The sequence below is a fragment of the Microtus ochrogaster genome, unplaced genomic scaffold (assembly GCF_000317375.1).
Source record: "Microtus ochrogaster isolate Prairie Vole_2 unplaced genomic scaffold, MicOch1.0 UNK29, whole genome shotgun sequence".
In the NCBI taxonomy this organism is placed as follows: domain Eukaryota; kingdom Metazoa; phylum Chordata; class Mammalia; order Rodentia; family Cricetidae; genus Microtus; species Microtus ochrogaster.
In genome coordinates, this window is record NW_004949127.1 from 3,938,622 (window position 1) to 3,957,434 (window position 18,813).

Sequence of the window (18,813 nt, forward strand, 5' to 3'; positions counted from 1 at the left end):
GAAAACCATTCCCAGCAAGTTGTCTTCTGATGTGTGCCTTGGTATACACGCACACACATACAAACACACACACACACACACACACACACACACACACACACACACAAACATACACACACACACACACACGCCCACATGCAAACATACACACATGCAAACACACACACACATGCAAACACACACACACACACACACACACACACACATGCAAACACACACACAGAGACAACAATATTTGTTTTAAAGAAAACTTCCATGGTATCAAGGGATAGGTATATCAACCCTTTGCTTCCACCTCACAATATTGTAAGAAAACAGCAGAAAATATAGGAAAACGTTCGCAGTCCTCCAAAATGAAACACCGACTCTATAGAAAACCTGCTGACCTGGAGGCAAGAGGAGAGAGCAAGGAATGTGAGGAGAAATACGCAGTTATTTACAACAACAAACTCCCTTCTCCCAGAGGTGAATTATTCCAGGCAGTAATAAACTGAAATCCTTTGCATAAGCAAAAGCTGAATAAAACAAACACTTTAGACACTGCCCAGACGCCTCTGTGTTACCGCCTGCTGTGGGGAAAAGGCCAGCAGCCCTGACATCAAAATGGCCTGATCTCAGTTACTTCTCAAGTCATGTAATCTCTCCAAGCCGATTTCCCCATCTTTAAAATAAGGGTGACCATGCCAACTTCTAAAGGATGCTCTCAGATTAAAGGCAGTATTTTAAAAGAAACTTGACTGGGGGCTTCATGAATGGTGGGAGCCACAAGTGTAGCTTACTGACTCTACAACCAAAACAGGCACAGATTTCTCATTTCACCCTACTAGATGGAAAATTAAACCTGCCTTTGCTGAGGCCAAGAGGGATGGTACCTCATTGCCTTATATGATGGTAATCAATATCCCTGTTCATTTCATGCAGATCCATAGGTCTGTGTAGATACTAGACATGTGTAGGAGTAAGTGAAGGGCTCTTGTGGTCAGACAGAAAAACAAGGTGGTGGAGCAGTCGGTATAAGGATTTTCCCTTCAATTCTGCTGTAGAGTTGGTTCCTTCTGCCCCTTTGGCCACTCCTGGTCCTTATCCAGTCTAACTTACTCTGACCCACCAGCCTTTTCCTCACAGGAGCTGACTTGGTGGTTCTCAATTAAAGACTTGCTGAGAGAATGTAAAATTTGATCAAATGATCCTGCACCACTTGAAGCATAAGCATTTGTCCCTATCTTTGATATCCACAGACCGTACGTATAATGTTTCGGATATATTAAAGCATTGTCCACCATTCTAAATGGAAATATGGATTTCCAAGAATTTCAAGCTTTTGTTAAAACACACATAGGGCAAATGTACCGAATTTGAATTTTCCTTTATAATAAAGGAAAGACTTAGAATTTTTAGTTATAGATATTAGTGTAAATTTCCAAACCTAATATATGCCTTAAAAACCCACAATATCTCAAGAACAGGCTTTCTTTAAAATGTAAATCTTGTAGCTGTTGGTGAGATCTGTTTTGTAAGCAGGAAGCATGGTGGCAGAGGTGGACCTGGAGAGCCGGTTTTTGTACGTATAACACACGAGAGTTCTGGAAACAGTAATGCTAACTAGCTCACAGGCCAGGTTCCCCACTTACATAACACAAATGCAGAACAATTTGCAGGTGGATCTCCGAATATCCTTTTGGGTACGGATGTAATGGTATTGGAGGCACAATGTTGGCTCAGAAACAATACCAATAACTCTTTGCATGGCTGATCTTGGGCAGATTTGTGGATCAGCACAAATTTATGCTCTTGAAATCTGTTCTCATCACTGTTCCTATAACTCCCAGGTGTATTTGCATTTCATAATTTCATTCCTGTCCTTGGCTTAGCACAGAAGATTTACACCACAAATTACCAATCGGGGTAAGTCAGCTTATTGTATATGTGTGTGTGTGTGTGTGTGTGTGTGTGTGTGAGAGAGAGAGAGAGAGAGAGAGAGAGAGAGAGAGAGAGAGAGATGCATGTGCCACAGTATTCCTGTCAAAGTCAGAGGATAAGCTATGAGAGCTGGTTCTCTCCTTATACCACCTGGGTCCTGGGAATCAAACTCATCTTGACGGAAGCTGCCTTTTTCTACTGAGCCATTTTGTCAGCCCTATCTCCAAACTCTTATCAGAAGGATCAAGGACCAACACAGTTATAAGGAAGCATTCCATCCTCAAAGAATGAATCTCTCATTGTAAAAGTTCAGATACCACAGTGTGTGGGTATAGCTTCATTAGAGTAAGTGAAGGTTCCCTAGTAGGGGCTAAGACAGAAGGGAGTTGGAAGCAGTGATTGCTTTCTACTTTAGTTCTCAAAGTTTGGTTGTGAAAACACAAAATCTATCCTTAAGAACAAATCAAAATAAACAGCAGCTTCATAGGCTGAATTCTGCAATCGTTCACTGCAGATGGAGAAGCAAATACAACATTATCCCAATTGTGAAAATACTCCGAGTCTACCTTAGTGGCAAAGACAGAGGATTTCCATGCATATCTGCCAGTAACCACTGCGACATTGAAACAGAGATTTTATTTTAAGTTGGTGACAGTGTAAAGCAACATCATCTTCACTTTTGGTCTTACCAGGCACTCCAGCTTGGATCCAGAAGTTAATATCTGTTCCTTCTCCATCACTAAAGACGTCGGTGATGTTGAGGGGCTGCAGCAGGCTCATGACCTCCTTCATGATAGCCCTGGCCTTGTCACTGCCGGTGAACTCCAGCCCCATGGGTAAGAAGGTTCCTGAGTCAGACTCCATCACCAGACTGTAGTTGGAAACATTGACCTAAATAAAATATAAAAGAGATAAGTGTTTGATTCCCATCTATTGCTTCTATGCTATCAAATAATTCACCTCCTCACAGATTCTTGTCAAAACAATATTGTTCTTCCCTGATCAATATCTAGTCTGTGTATTTCCTGATGGTTCTAAGATGCACAGTTTCCTGTCCTGGGATTTGTCACACCTAAGAATTAACTGGAAAGTTACAAAAAATGTAACAGAGTGAATGCAATAAAATTGAACAATTATTTTTATAGCAACAATAGTTTTTGAACACTTTGCTTAAGGCACTTCTTACTAGAATGTGTTATGTTCTCTGCAGGAGAAGGAAAGTAACCATCAATCTTACCCAACTATGTACCTTGTGAGATAAATAATAGTTGCTCTAACAAGAATGCCCACAGGTGCAGTAGTGGCCCACTGTCCTGAGAATAACCAGCCACTTTACGATTGGATTTATGTCCCTCTCCAGAAGATGAAACCATGCTCCACGCCATTATCAGGCCCAGAACCTATGACTAGACAAGTCATAGCTCCTAGGGAAGAAACTTACACTATTATACTGTTAAAATAGCACAGTATTAGACTGACTTCTAATGACTTATTGCTATACCTATAGATTGATGCCTCTTTCAGTCCTCATCATAGAAGCTTCTATTTGCACTAGATAGTGATTAACACAGAGAGCAACAACAGGCCAGGAGCAGAAGATAGAAGATTCCAGAATCTTCAGTCCTAAACTGAATAATATACCACACCTCAGCCTCCCAAAACTTAGGGGTGATTGCCAAAGAAGGGGTAGGAAACCCGTAAGAGCAGAGGTGGTGGACGACTACAAGGAAACAGTGTCTTCTGGACATAGCAGGACAGCCGTACACAGGAAGTCACAGCAGTTGTGACAGTGCATACAAGCATACAAGACTTGTGCAAGCCCAAGTCAGACCAAATCTCAGCACAGATAAGGGAGGGAGGCACAAAATTCTACCCCTAGCTTTGGGGTGGTCGGCAATTGTTATCTGCTGAAAGAGGAACCATCAGTTTTCTGTAAGAGTACAGCCCCCGGTAAGGTGACCACGCTTCCGTGGGAGGATGCAGCGCACATTAGCCTAGCCGGGGACAAAATGAAGACACAAAGTCAGGCGCCATGGATCTGAGATGAGTTCTGGGAGGGGTGGATATGATCATAACACACTCCACAAAATTCTAAAATAAGCAATCTGACTTTTAAAAAGTGAGATTAACAAAGCAGGATCCTACTCATAGCTGTGCCTTCATTTAATTTTCAGCGAAAGGTCCACAGCACTCATAATAAATGCAGCTATCTTTGCTCTCAGCTGTAGCTACTGCCTTATGGTGCCATTGTTTGAATTAGTAATGTGCAGTGTATTTACATTTATACTCTATATTGGGGCTCATCTAACTGAATATTGCTGCAAGGGTAGCAGGTAGGCATGTAATCTGGCAGCCTTAATATTTCTCTCTGTTCTACCTCTACCCTAAACACTGCAGGAAGAAGAAAAGCAAAACTATAATACATCCTATAAATGAAAGTAGAATTGGGCAGTCTTGTATGTGAAGGTTCCCAAGTTGCAAACAGATCCTGTGTTTTCAACAAGGAAAGCTTGTTGGGAGTGTGTGGTATGAGGACAACCCAGCTCTGCCTTCCATTGGTTGCTTTGTGTCCCATCTCCAAATGGCCACTTCCAATTTTCCAGTCACAAGTCTTAAAAATCAGAGATACAGATAGTACAGTCAAACAAATGAATAGGTTTTTAATTTTTACACGATCATAATACAAAGTCTATTCAGATAGAATTTATTATCTCTGCTAATAAAATAATTTAATTAAATACAGAGTGAAGTGAAAACAAAAATAATAACGTCTTGCTACACCATTTCCTTCCAATTAGGAATCAAAGCCTAAAATAATAAAACGTCCCTTCAACCCAAATAAAACAGGATGTGTACAGACATCAGCAAACTAGAATCCTGGCGAGAATAGAGATGTTTGATTTCCACTCATGTATGGTTCCATTAGCTGCAGCTAATTTGATAGCAGAGTGTTATTGTTTTCTACTCATATGTAAACATGGCCATATGTTTCCTATAAAGAAGCAAGAAAACAAACCATCCACCATACATGACATCACTTCCCTCTAGTTATGGAGTCATCTGAGCGTTGAGATACCACTCTTTGCAAAGGAACCACTGATGCTCAGGAATGTGAGTCACAAGCTTCAGATTACTCAGCAGGAGCAGCTCAGTGTAGGTGGGAAAAGCTGATCATGTTAGAGGCAGGGAGGAGAGCCATGCTCCATGTCACCCCTTCTCCGTGCACGCAGATAGATATTCCATGCTTGTTTACATAGCATAGGGAAAAGCCTATTTCTTGAGACAAAATGTTTGGCTGCTGAGATGACCAACTATGATTTTAAAAGAAAAAAGACTAGAACACACAGAGGAAGCTCAAGGATAAGTTAGGATGTCATCTGTGACCTCACTTCTCTCTTAATAAAGCGGTGGCTGTCTACTAGGAGCTGTAGAAATGATTGCTCGTTGCCATTCATTGTACAAAACCCAAGGCAGAGGAATGGTGCCTGTGACTTTGTTTTTTGGTTTTTTTTTGAGACAGGGTTTCTCTGTGGTTGTGGAGCCTGTCCTGGAACTAGCTCTTGTAGACCAGGCTGGTCTCGAACTCACAGAGATCCGCCTGCCTCTGCCTCCCGAGTGCTGGGATTAAAGGCGTGCGCCACCACCGTTACTGCAGTTCTCAGTTACTGTCTGCTCAGGGCTGGGGATTCACAGCCATCATACGCTGCAATCACATCCTGCAACACTTCTTTTTCCCCTTTATTCTTTTTCTTAAGGGTTAAGCAACTTGGCTGAAAGCAATTTGGAAACCATTAACATTCTCTGGTTGTAATGCAACATCAAAAAGAAGGAAACTGCTGAAAATACATATTGAATGTTTTAAATTGCTTGCTTTATAATATAAACACAAGGGTGATATGGGTATTCTTTCCTTTTATAAAATTTCCGGCATTACTTTTTTTTTTTTAAAAAAAAAATATATGGACTCATGTTCCATAACATCCCCCTTTCTCCCTAAAATTAGCTTCATCTTTGTTTTAAAACTTTTTAACTTTCTCATAACATAGAGAAAATAATTTGCCAGAAAATCATGAGAAAATATGCCCATTTCTCAACACATCTTTTTTTTTTATTAAAAGTGACAGTGAAATGCCCAAGTAAATGAAAGGAAAGGAGCCTCATAATTATTTGAATTTGGAGCATAGTGTCCTCACTTTAATCTTCAAAGAAGACAGAGTCTGTACCGACATGGGGCAGTTGGCCTCAGCACCACTTTCTGGCTGTTAATGCTTCACAGGTGACGGTGGCAAGGCTGTTTGGTCAGGTGGTAATCTCAAAGAAAATTCCGAAAGCAAACCATCTCATGTGTGCTGGGTGGCTGCAATCACCTTCTGCAGCTGTGTCAGGGACCCTAAACCCAGCATGGCAGGCATCGGCTCCTTACAGGGCTCTAATCCAAACCCAGTCCTGGCTGGAGGGTAGGTAGAGAAACATCTCTTACCGGATGAAGTTAAAATCAGGTTTTGCTTTCTGGTCAGGTCTATCCTGGAGTTCAAACTTTGTATTTCTGACAGGCTCCAGCATCTGATTTTGTGCAGCCGTGGGTGCCCAGGGGAGAGGTAGGAAAAGAATGATGACAAGGTGGAGTGCTGTACGTTACTTTCACTTGACAGCTAAACTAGCTGAAGCCCGGGGAAATGGGAAGCCTTGGGTAAGTTACATTAGTACTAAATTGCAGGTACCTATTGCAGTTTAGCCTCCATCGTGCTGGAGATTGGAGCAGAATGAACAGCTCACTGAAGCCAGGATCTATCACTCAGAGTGTGTGCTCGGAGGTATTCTACTATGGGACAATCCTTGTCCCAGTTTTACAATGTCATTTGAAGCATTTTGGGTTTCAGTGAATTCTCCTCTTGTGCTAGTCAAAGTCCATTGATAGCTCTTAAATGTATTAAGACATATCATTGCTCACAAATGTCACTATGGCAACCATAATAAGCCAGCAGGCTAAAAATACTGAAAGAACATCAGCAAAAAGATACATTTTAATGACATAGGAAATAGAATTATGTTCATTCTGATATTTGAAAAACAATGAAATAACTAGGGTACTTGGTAAATTGCCTGAAAGAGGACTCTAGTTAACAATGTCTTCCACCAGTCTATAGCTGTATCATTGATGTAGCAACATAACTAATGAAAGTCATGAGACTCAAGATCTCACAGTGATATTTTGATTTCCTTTACCTCATGCCACTGGCTTCATATTCATTTCTATATAGAAATATGGAAGCTTTGAAAGGATGGCCTTCTCACCCTTCATTTCTCTCCATCCCTTCCTACCCCATTACCCTGACAGCCTCTCCTTGTCCCTACCAACTCCTCTCCTTCTGCAAGTTCAAAGGTCAGAACTGAATCCTCAATGAGAGAAGCACTTTCTTCCATTGGCACCTTTCTTAATCCAAGAACCTTTTAAGGAAGGAAAAAGTTCTGTGTTTGATGACGCAGATACGCCAGACATCAGACTCCTTTCTGGGGAACTTCTCTTGCGCTGCTCTTGATTGGGAAGCCTACAAAGGCTTCTTTAAATCTCTCTGAGATTATGGCTGACAGCTGGGTTAATTTTCTTTCTTTTCTCTTTAACTTTCACAACAGCTATATTGCTTTTATTTATTTAAATTATTTATTTGTTCATTTATTTATTTATTTTACATTCCAAACACAGTTTCCCCTCCCTCCTCTCCTCCCATTTCTTCCCCCTACTTCCCTTTTAATCCCCCCTCCCATTCCTTCTCCATTTCCATTCAGAAGGGGTAAGGGCTCCCATGGGAATTAACAAAGCATGGTATATCAAGTTGGGGCAGGTCCAAGTTCCTCCCCCTTGTATCAAGGCTTAGCAAGGCATTCCACCATAGGGAATAGGCTCCAAAGAGCCAGCTCATGTGTCAGGGACAGGTCCTGGTCTCACTGCTAGGAGCCCCACAAAAGACCAAGCTACAAAACTGTCACCCTATGTAGATGCCCTAGGTCAGTCTCATGCCATCTCCCTAGCTGTCTGCCCAGAGTCCGTAGGCTCAGGTCAGTTTTCTCTATGGATTTCCTCATCATGATCTTGACAATGCCCCTGCTCATATAATCCCTTCTCCCTCTCTTTAACTGGACTGTTGGTGTTCAGCCCAGTGCTTGACTTGCTTTTTTTTCTGTAGGAACATAAACAGCACTTGAGCACTTCTTGGTTATGACAATATCCCCATATGCTCTATTTGTTCAAATACTTTTACTAATGCTAGTAAGGATCCGAAATGTACCTTTAACAGGAATTATTTTTAAGTGTGCTTTTCCTTTTCCACTTTCAAAAGCACAGTAGTGGGTCTGAAGCTTCAGGGCTCTTGGTTCACTCAGTGAGCTCATGGCTCACTTCGTTCCAATCCTTACATGATGAGCACACTACACAGCCCTATCTAGTATGCTGGCCTGTTGAACTTTATTCCATTTGTGTTTTCTCCTTGTTTTGCTCCTATAAAAATTTAAGGCCTCCTATAAGTAAAATTCCCAAGGCCACAAATTAATGAATCAGGAAATGCTCAAGAGCCTGGAAAAGGGAAGGGAGAAAGCTGTGCACCCTACGCTGCATTTCCAGTTTAATAACAGCATGTATGAGCAGCTCAGTAAACACTGATGGGGGAGTTGTAGGCAGGACTCCATTGGCAACTAGAGGACACTGTGTAGCTCTAGCTGTGGCTGCTGATGAAGATAGAGTAATGCTCTACTGAGCTTTCGTTATCTTGGAAAGGAAAGTAAATCTCCAGTTCCATGAAATAGCTGCTGTTGGGGCCTCTCATGCATGTTTGTAATCCTAGCTACTTTGGAGGTTGAAAGAGGAGCAATGCAAGTTCAAGGCTAGCATGGACAAGGAGAGACCCTGCCTCAGTGAAATCAGAGGGCAGGGCATAGAGAGATGACTTAGAGGTTCAGAGCACTGGCTTCTTCTCTGGAGGATCGGTTTGGTTCCCAGAACCCAAAGACAGCTCACAACTGCCTATAACTAGCTCCACAAATCTAATGTCCTCGTCTGGGCTCTGTGGGTACATATACAATATGTATTCACATCTGCATCAATAAAAATAAAAGTACAATTTTGAAAGTAAAAAGAGGGCTGAATATATTGTCCAGTGGGAGAACACCTGTGTCATTGACCAAAGGTCCAAGTTTAATCCTCAGGATTGGGAAAAGAAAAACTCAGCAGTGATTTTTCAAGGACTCGTGTCTATGGGAGATTATTTTGTATGTCTTTATAATGATGGATAGTGAATAAAATAATGGAACTCTTCAAGAACACTTTTAAAAGATGCAGAAACCTTTAATTTTTATAGCATTCTTTCTGATATATTGGTCATCAACTAAAGTAAAAGATAAAATATTAATATTATTCAGGGAGAAAATGTATGTATGCAATAGCTATTAGGAAGAAGCTGAGGAGTGGGCTACAATGCTCCTATGCACACTTAGCCCTGGGCATTCCTACTTTTCATGCATACTTCAGTACGATTATTAATGGGGTCCTATTTCTTCTGCAGCAATGTCTTAATTCTAACAGTAAATCATATGGAGACCCGTGAAAGGTGTCATTTACAAAGACCTGGATAGCAGTGCAGGGGGTACAGATCACCAGCAGACACTGACTGGTCACCACACTAAATGTGAGGAATTTTATGCACATGCATCAAGACCAGAAAGAAAATACAGGAAAGACTGGATAAAACTTTAATAGAAGAGGTGATGTTAATCCTAAGAACAAACCTCTTTTCTTGAAGTTCTCATGCAATGAGAATCATGCTTGTTTATAATATATCCCAAGGACATAGCCAAGAGGAACCTTGAAATATTTGACAAAGAAAAAAAATTAATGAAAGGATACTAATATATGCCTCCAAATATTGCTGTTGGGACATGTCACTATCAGAGCATGTATCGCAAAGTCTGAAAGAATATGGCAAGTATGCTCTACAGATAGTACATCCTCAAATATCAACTGTTCCTCCCAAAATTTTATAAGTGCTATCAAAACATCCCAGCACTGAGATCACAGTGACTATTAAATCACTGATGCCGACTGAATGACACTTGGTTTCTGCCTCAATACACTGTCTTCCCTTGGCTTCTGGGATCTGAAACGGTCAGTTCTCTTTATGTCTTACTGGTACTCCTTCTCAATTTTTATTACTTTTCTCAGCTCTCTGGTCTCTGGGTATTGGGTGGTCAGAAACAGTATGAAATCACCTAGTCTTTCCCCAGTTCACACCCTGCTGGAAATCACAACCGGGTTTAAGTGATTTTATTTTGTGATAAAGTCTAAGTCCATGTGCTTGCATCTTTCTCCTGAATTTTGCATTTATATTAAGTAGCTGTTGGTGTCTTAGTTTCCTATGCTGATGTAACAAATCACTACAGTCTAATAACATGAAACAAAGAAATATGTTCTCTTTGTTATGAAATGACTCTTGGAGGATTAAAGGCAAGTTGCTGGTAGAGCTGGTGGGCTCTTTCTGTGGGCTCTGAGAATTCTTTTTCTTCATTTTCTAGACTCCAGAGGCTGTCTGCATTCTTTGTCTCATAGCCCCATCATACTGCCTTTCCTCTTCCAACCCACGTCCTTACATTGCTTCTTCCTTCCTTGGTCTCCTTACCTCTGAGGAACAACGACTTACCAAACAGCAAAAACACTGAGATCATTGAGTCTGAAAATCTTGATAGTCAGTTTTGATGCCATGTGGGTTTTGCCTTCCAAATGCAGCATTATCAATGAATCCTGTTGTTCTACTTTCAACATCGACCTGAACACCAGCAACTCTGGACCTCACTGTCCAATAAGAGTGCTGCAGTAGTGTCCAGATTATCTTTCTGCCTCACCATTCGGCAGGCTCTTCTCTGCACAATAATTTTCTGTGTTAACGAATCTACTCCCCCCAAACTCTCCATGTGGCTTTCTTCTGAGTATGAAAAGCAGAGCCCTTATCTTTGTAAGTTCCTTCCATTGTTCCTCAGGCCCACTCAACCACCATCCCCACCAGAACTCCTAACCATTGGCACTAGTGCGCTCTCCAGGAATTCTGACTTTCCCACTCTCTCTCTAGCTTTCTGCTGGGCTCTGCTAAAATGTTGTCTTCTTAGACAATTTATTCCAAACTCCCTCAGTGAGATAAGACGTCCTCCATTGCTCCCAGTAGTAGTCTTTAACTCTCTAATTCGGCCTTATTTTTCTCCTTTGTATCAACAGGGAGATCCCCTTTATATCAGACCCCACTTCCTTCCTTTGTAGTACACCGTTTGAAGTGTTATTGGCAGGCCTTTATCCAGGCAGGCCCTCTGACTTTTTCTAATAAAAGAACACATGTGGCAGCAGACAACCTCCTGCAAGAAGCTTTTGACTTGAACAGTTTTTATGTGATAACAGAAAGCCCGCCAAAAGAAGACTTCATTTTGTGCAGTCCCATGCCAGATATGTACAGAGCTGCCTTAGGGTGAGACGCCACCAGGGAAGAACAGCCCAGTTGACAGCCAACTCCAGTTTCTATACACAGAAGTGAGGCTGCCCCTGACTGCCCAGCCTAGCCAAGTCACCAGATGACCCCAACCTCCTGGCCATGGCTACTGGATAAAATGCTGGATAATCAATTAAATAAGCGATTTTGCAGTATTTAGGAGCACATAAGGTCTGTGTTAATATTCCAATGAGACTGTACCAAGAGCATGTGCACTCAATAACAAGGTTTTGAATGAGTGGGCATCTCATAGGACTACTCATAGAAGATGTATGTGTTTGGATAGAAGCTGGCAGCGTGGATGAGTTAGAATTTTAACATTAAATCAATTAAGGAGTCAGTCTATTTAAGTGGGGTCACCTCTTCCTGTTGAGCACACGTGCACACTCTGAATCTGTTGAAATTCCTACGTATGTTTTCAATTCTTAGGCTTCTTCAGATAAGGGAATAATCTGAGCAAAGTGTTGCTAGCTATTTGGTTTATGATCCTAGAATCACCAGGCTGTCTATAAAATTTTAAATGAACACTTCAAAAGGGAAAAAGAGGGTTACCAACGAGAGTATCCCTAACCAGCAGAACTGGCTGGCCTATTGGATGGGACAAGCTGGTCCATCTGACAGCTTTTAGGGGTCAGTGACTACAACTGTTGAGTGAAACTGCTTCAACTCTTGGCCCCTTCAGTCTACTCTCTGTCCAGCATCAGAGCCACCGTTTGAACATTGTTAGTGCAGATTTTGTGTCTATTCAGGTCCTGAGTCTTCAACAATTTGTATCTTGCTAGTGTGACCTTTTTTCCTTTCTCTCCTCTCTCTAAGCATATGCTTAAAGAACACGCTTTCCCCTTGTTCACAGAATGTCGAGCACGGCCCTCCACCAGTACCCCTCCTCCACGACTCTTCTCTCAGAATTCCATGCAGAGTTCTTCACTACATCTTCAAGTCTTTACTTTGATAACACCACTCCACAAACTCTCGTTCGTACCTCTCTTGCAAAGGTTAAACATTCTCCAATACCCCTCTCTGATTTGTCTTACTCTTTCATGTGTGACTACTCTCTTATGTATCCAGCCAGTTTATTATCACTCTGAATGGAACCAAGAGGAGGATAAAGCTTAAATAGGGTGTAGCATTGAGAAAGTTTGAGAGACCATGTGCAGAGAGAAAGAATAAATACATTTATGCATTTGTGTTTTGTGTTTAAACACATGCACGTGGATATAATCACATATATAAGTCTAGCTCCTATTAGCACAAAGCCAAGTCCTACGTTGGGTCATGGTAGTCATGGTCAAGGTAGCAATGACCATTTCTCAGACTTTCAATCTGTCTGTTCCTCCTACAGTTCTTAAGATTTAGTATGTATTTTATAAGGCTCTTACTATATAAGGTTTGATATAGTATAAATACCAAAAAAAAATCAATCCTTCTACTCACAAAATTGAGAGTAAAAATGTGACTTCTGAAGGTTGGGAGGGTCGAGAAGAGAGAGCGACGGGAAGGGTGACCGTTGGATGTTCAGCTACAGTTGGCTAGAAGGAAGAAGTGCTGGTGAGCTACTACAGCAGGCACCAGTGCTATCAGGTGTGAACTCTGCCTTCCAGAAGAGTACAAGAACGTTATTTGAAGGTTCTTACACAGCAGGAATGAAGTGTTTGAAGACTTTCACCACATCTAAACAGTATGCTGCTCATACATGTATCAAAGCATTCACGTTACCCTTCAAAAGTAGAATTTTAGGTTTTTGTGTGTCAGACAAAATAAGTTCAAAAAATAAAGTAAAAACACAATAAAAAGAATATATATAGAGAGAGATGGCAGTGAATGTGGCTACAAGGGGCCAACATGGGTGACAAAGTTTCCTCTGTGGTCTGAGACACTGTCAACACCCTTGTAAGAGTTTTGTAGAGAACTAGTCAAAGGCACATGAGCGATAACTTGTTATTGTGTGGAAAGGAATTAATATTTTCTTAGAATAAAAAAAATCTTTTAAAAAATCATTACATTAAAAAACACTTTGCAGCAAGCTATATAGCATAAGGTCAGTTTTAAAAATAGTGCCCATAAGTTATCAAAATACATGTGAAATATGTAAGGTCATTTTAATCAGAGAACAATAAGGTAATCTTACTTGGAGGCTGAACGGTGATTATTTTCTCCTTCTCAGGCAGAAGTAGGAGTGAATGCATCCTTGGCAGACCCTGTCTTCATTTTACTCTCTGCTCTGAGAGTCTCATGGATTAGACTTAGTGAAATGAAATGGCCCCCACTCGCAGGAGGGGAGGGTGGTAAGCAATAGGAAAATAATTGCCAAGTGAAAATTTAAATGGAATTTAAAAAAATATTAAAAATACATTTTAAAATCTTAAGGTTTGTTATGTTAAAGTTGGTACAACATGAGGCTAATAACACCCAGCATAATCAGCCAGACTCAATTACAGAAACCAATGAATGCATCCTGGGACCACCGAGAGCTTTACCAATTGCTTTTCATACTCCCTGAGTTTTAAAGTAGTCAGGCAAAATGAAGGGAAATAATAAACAGATGAGGCAATTTGACTTTGAAAAGAGTTAAGGATAACTTAATAGGTATATTTTAGATAAAAGGAGGCTAAGGAATTATAGTGATTACAGGGGGGGGGGATCCAAATAGGAATCCGCAATGAGCTAAGGGGGTGAGGAGAAACAATTTCCCTTCTCTGAGAACAGTAATAAACAGAAGCAGCAATCATCAGAAGGGAGGAAGAGAAAGTAGCACAGGTGGAAAATAGTTTCTAATGTGCTAGAAATAATGGCCACTCTGAGAAGCCACCTGAGGAGCACTCAGGAGTCTAGACACAGATAAGCCCAAGGAAAGGGAAACCAAAGAATGAGCCAGGCCCTCACCCTGCCGGCCTCCTTGCTACAGCTCTGCTTCTTTCATCTGGTGCACACATCTCTGCCTCTTTCATCTGGTATTCCTGGTGCTTGAAGGCTGCAGGTGACTAGGCTAGGTCTGTGGGGGACCACCCTAAGAGAGACCTAGGCTAAGAGATGATTGGCCTCAGAGCAGAGTGAAAACTGCAAGTGGAGACGTGAAAAGGTGAAGGTTCTGATGACATCTGATGGACTTGTTGGCCAGTTAATTAACCTGGCCTCTGATTTTGTGTTTGTAAAAAAGCAAAAATTTTGCTGTGCAGGTTTATTAAAGCAGGAGTTCTTAAGCTGGGCTGTGCTTGGGAATTCATAGATTTGGAGCAGGTTTGGGAACTTGAAAAGGAAATAATTATTTATTTTTCCTATCCTGCAACAGAAATTTAGACTCTATTTAATATAATTTGTGGGGGTTAAAATATAATTACATCATTTCCCCTTCCCTTTCCTCCCTTCAACCCTTCCCATGTACACCCCCAACTCTCTCAAATTAGTGGCCTCTTAGAATTTCTTTAGATTACGGAGGTTAGCAACAAGCCACAGTAGAACCTGTCACTTTGTCAGAAAAAAGTATCACAGATATTTTCATGTCATGTTATGCATGTTGCAAAATTTAAAAAAAAATAACTTGTACATTCATCATACTGAAATTATGGCAACAATTAAATCATAGTTTAGAGTTGTTATTTAATAAATTTTAAATATCATACATAAAATTTTTTAAATTCAATTTTAAAAAAGATAACTGACTTTTTAATTTTTTTTTAATTTATTTATTTATTAAGGATTTCTGCCTCCTCCCCGCCACCGCCTCCCATTTCCCTCCCCCTCCCCCAATCAAGTCCCTCTTCCTCATCAGCTTGAAGAGCAATCAGGGTTCCCTGACCTGTGGGAAGTCCAAGGACCGCCCACCTCCATCCAGGTTTAAGTAAGTTGAGCATCCAAACTGCCTAGGCTCCCCCAAAGCCAGTATGTGCAGTAGGATCAAAAACCCATTGCCATTGTCAATGAGGACTACTGAGATAACTGACTTTTAATAAAGGTCTTGTGCTTTTTACTTTATATATTCCCTATTAAAGTTGTTCAGGGCATATGCAGGCCATATTTCTCTGATGGCTGAATGGTAGCTTTATTAATGATAAAGATAACTGTCCCTGTTTTCATTCTTGTTATACTCACTTGAGTTATTCTTCTCTAGAAACTGTGAGTTGGAATTTTGTTTCTGTTCTATAATTTGTGAATGACTCTGTGAACTACTTGATCCCTCTCTTAGGCTCATGCCATCTTCAGCCTTTAAGAAGGCTCTGAAGAGTGTGAATATATTCAAGACTGCATATATTCAAAGGTATACCAGATGGTTACTTTGTTCTATTGAGACTTGTGATTACTATCAACAAGAGTGATTCATAAATAGAATATTAAGTCATATCCCAGGCAGAGTGCATTTGAGAGAGAAAGGAAACAATTATGACAGGATAATGCTTAGAGACTAGACTATCTTCAGGAAATAGGTGGGAAAATGCTATTTAAATGTTTTTCTTAAAAACATAGGAAAGAAAACATACTATTTTTCTGATAGTTGGCATCTTCTACTACAAAACTCAACAAACATGCCCTACACTGCTTTGATTATAAGAAACACATTTCCCCCCAATTTTAACATTTTGAGATCTGGAATGTGTCTTGCATTCCACAGGAAGCTAGCCAAACTCAAGGCAAGGAAAGAAACTCTGCCATGAGTTGTTCCTTACAGTGTCTGTTCATGTACAAAGTTCCTCACTGAGGGGAGTCATTGTACTCTGCACTTTAGTTATCTGTTCTTTTGTCAACACAGATCATTGAATTTTAGCTCTAAGCCCCAATCATTAAATTTTTCATAAACTCTTGATGAATATAGAAGATTGATTTTCCTGTGTGAGGGGAGCAATTGGAAGCAATAGCTCTTTGGGATGGATCCCTGATTGCTGAAGGGGAGTAAAGACTAGTGTCCTCAAGCATGCTTAATAGGTATTACCTACCCAAGTTTAGAATCAGTCTGTCCAAATATCCATCACTTTTTGGGCAGAAGTATGGTTTTGGAGACTTATGTATGTATGCCTGTGTATATATACCACATGTATACGAGCGGCAGTGGAAGTCAGAAGGTGTCAGACCGCTCGGAACTAGAGTTATGGGCGAGTGTCATCTGGTGTGTAGGAGGCTGAGAATCATACTCTGGTCCTTTGGGAGAGAATCTTCAGCCTCAGTGTGGCTTTTAGATTTTTTTTTTTTTTAAAAATCGTAGGCAAAATGAAGATGCAGAGAAAAGTGTTTTTCAGTGTGCCTTGTGATCAGACTGTCAACTACAAAGAAGCATTCTCATTACTTTGTTAAATCCCCTCTGCTAAGGCGTCCCTGCTTGTGACTAATGGGTTTCATAATGATCTTCAGACTCCAAGTTCAAAGTATTTAAACATGGGTTGATTCTGTCAGAGGCCATGGATATATGCAGCTTGTGGCAACTGATAATTCAGTGGTCAGCCCACGAGAGGAGAGCTCTGATGGAGGTTAACCCTGTCCAGGAAAGCCCTGCAGGACTCCTGAAACTGTTGCTCACTTTTGCTAAAGCAGCTTGGTGTTTCCCCAGTACCTACCTGCATTGTACTGTGTAATCTCATGTGGTGTGTATATCTAATCTCATGATTACATCTCAATCTTATGAACACATATATCTGTGGGTCATCATCAGGAAGATGACTTTTCATTTGGCTATATAAATTTGATGTATCCATGTGGACTGTAGAAACTTAAAGGCCTATTTTGTTGTTTTGTTCAGACTAACTGTACACAATTATCTCCCTCTCACCCCAGCCCAAGTTCAAACTAGACTAAAGGCTTTTTGTAAATAGATCATAAATTTAAAACTTTACAGCTGTGAACAAGGTCAGAGTCATAGATATCGAGCCAGGTTGCTACACAAAGCACCCTAAGAAAAGCATCCCAACTCTTCCCTTGTCAATCTGATAGCAATAGACCTAGTCTCAAAGTTTGTCACAAGGCACTGGCCCCTTCTCTGTCTGGTCATGGTCTTACTCTTGTATCCTTGGAACCTTGTGTTGCTATGGCAATGACTCAGTTCCCTATCGCTTATCCAAGGAATGTGCTTTTGACCCATGAGAGGTAACTCTTGGAATATTTTTTTTTTATTGCTTCAAGGCTCCTGTAAAGAGAGGACCATTCAGGCTAGAGAAGAAGCTGGAAGGAATTAAAATTTGGACAGGAGAATTAGAATAGAAATAGAACAATAAAGGGACTGATTCAGAAAACCATGTGCGAGAGAATTCATTTGTTCTCTGATACCCAAAGAGAAAGTCCTTTTTTACTTGTTATAGCTTCCAATCTGAGCCCCAGAGAGTCTTGGGGTGGACCCCAAAGGCTGTCATTAGATCCTAATGGCAAAATTGTTAGGGATTGTTTGTTAAATACTACTACTACTACTACTCCTGCTACTCCTCCTCCTACCACCCTGGCTTTTTTTATGACTTCTGAGAGATCTGTGTTGAGATTAAATGCATTCCTTACAATGGATACAGATACAGAGTCAGTGAACCAGGTGCCTCTGTCCAGCCTCATGTGTTCTGTGTTTTCTCTTCTTGCCTGTTATCTTACATTTTAAGTTTGAGAATATAATATCCAACATTCTATAAATCTTTTTCTTTGAGTATATAACTGGAACATAAAGAGCAAAATTTATTTAAATAGAAGTAAAAGGAGTTTCTTTTATGGCCATTTTATAAGGCAACTCTGAGAACCATGTGTAGGAGAGAGATATAGACATCAGAGATGCTGGAGGATGACTCTTGACATCTCTCGGGTCCCCTGTAAGTAATAGCTTACTGGGGTGAGTATCATTATCTTATTTGAATGGTAAAGTGTCTTCTGGAAAAGTCTAGCTTTTTATATAACTATAAAGAACACATTTTACCAAATTGGAAAATTCGTGAGAAAGATATACTTTATTTGAAAATTTTAATATTAACACCAGAATATTGGGCTCTCACAAAGACACTGTGAATTTATTACTTCACAAGTGCCACTTCCATATAATGAAGTAATTAGTTAAGAAATTATATTTGCGCTTGCAACATTCTTGTTCAATAGGAATGTCAGTATAATTAGGCGTTAAGTATATTATCAAGACTTGAAGGTTAGTAACCTTGTGTTCAAGTGAACATTTTTTTCCCTCTCTGTCCATTCTTGTGTTGGTGATTCAGAAAAGCATGTCTAAATAGAGGCTTTAATGCTGCACTACTTTACCATAATTACCTCAAAGATGAGAAGATAAAGATCACATGGGTGGCCAAAGCCTTCCTGCCAAATTCTTTGGAGGCCAATCAGTTTAGTGTTTCTGGTGCCAGAGCACTGTTCTGTCCTTGATCATGGCCAATCAGTTTAGTGTTTCTGGTGCCAGAGCACTGTTCTG

At 40.5% G+C, this 18,813-nt stretch overlaps 1 protein-coding gene across 2 annotated transcripts in view; it reads right to left on the bottom strand.

Annotated features, from left to right (window-relative positions):
• The window catches only part of Cpq (carboxypeptidase Q), a 363,530-nt gene that overhangs the window by 67,242 nt on the left and 277,475 nt on the right, over positions 1 to 18,813 (bottom strand). For both annotated transcript variants that reach the window (XM_013354109.2, XM_026789766.1), the window contains one exon: positions 2,610 to 2,811. In XM_013354109.2, coding sequence (XP_013209563.1) covers positions 2,610 to 2,811 — 202 coding nt within the window. The remainder of the gene's footprint in view (positions 1 to 2,609; positions 2,812 to 18,813) is intronic.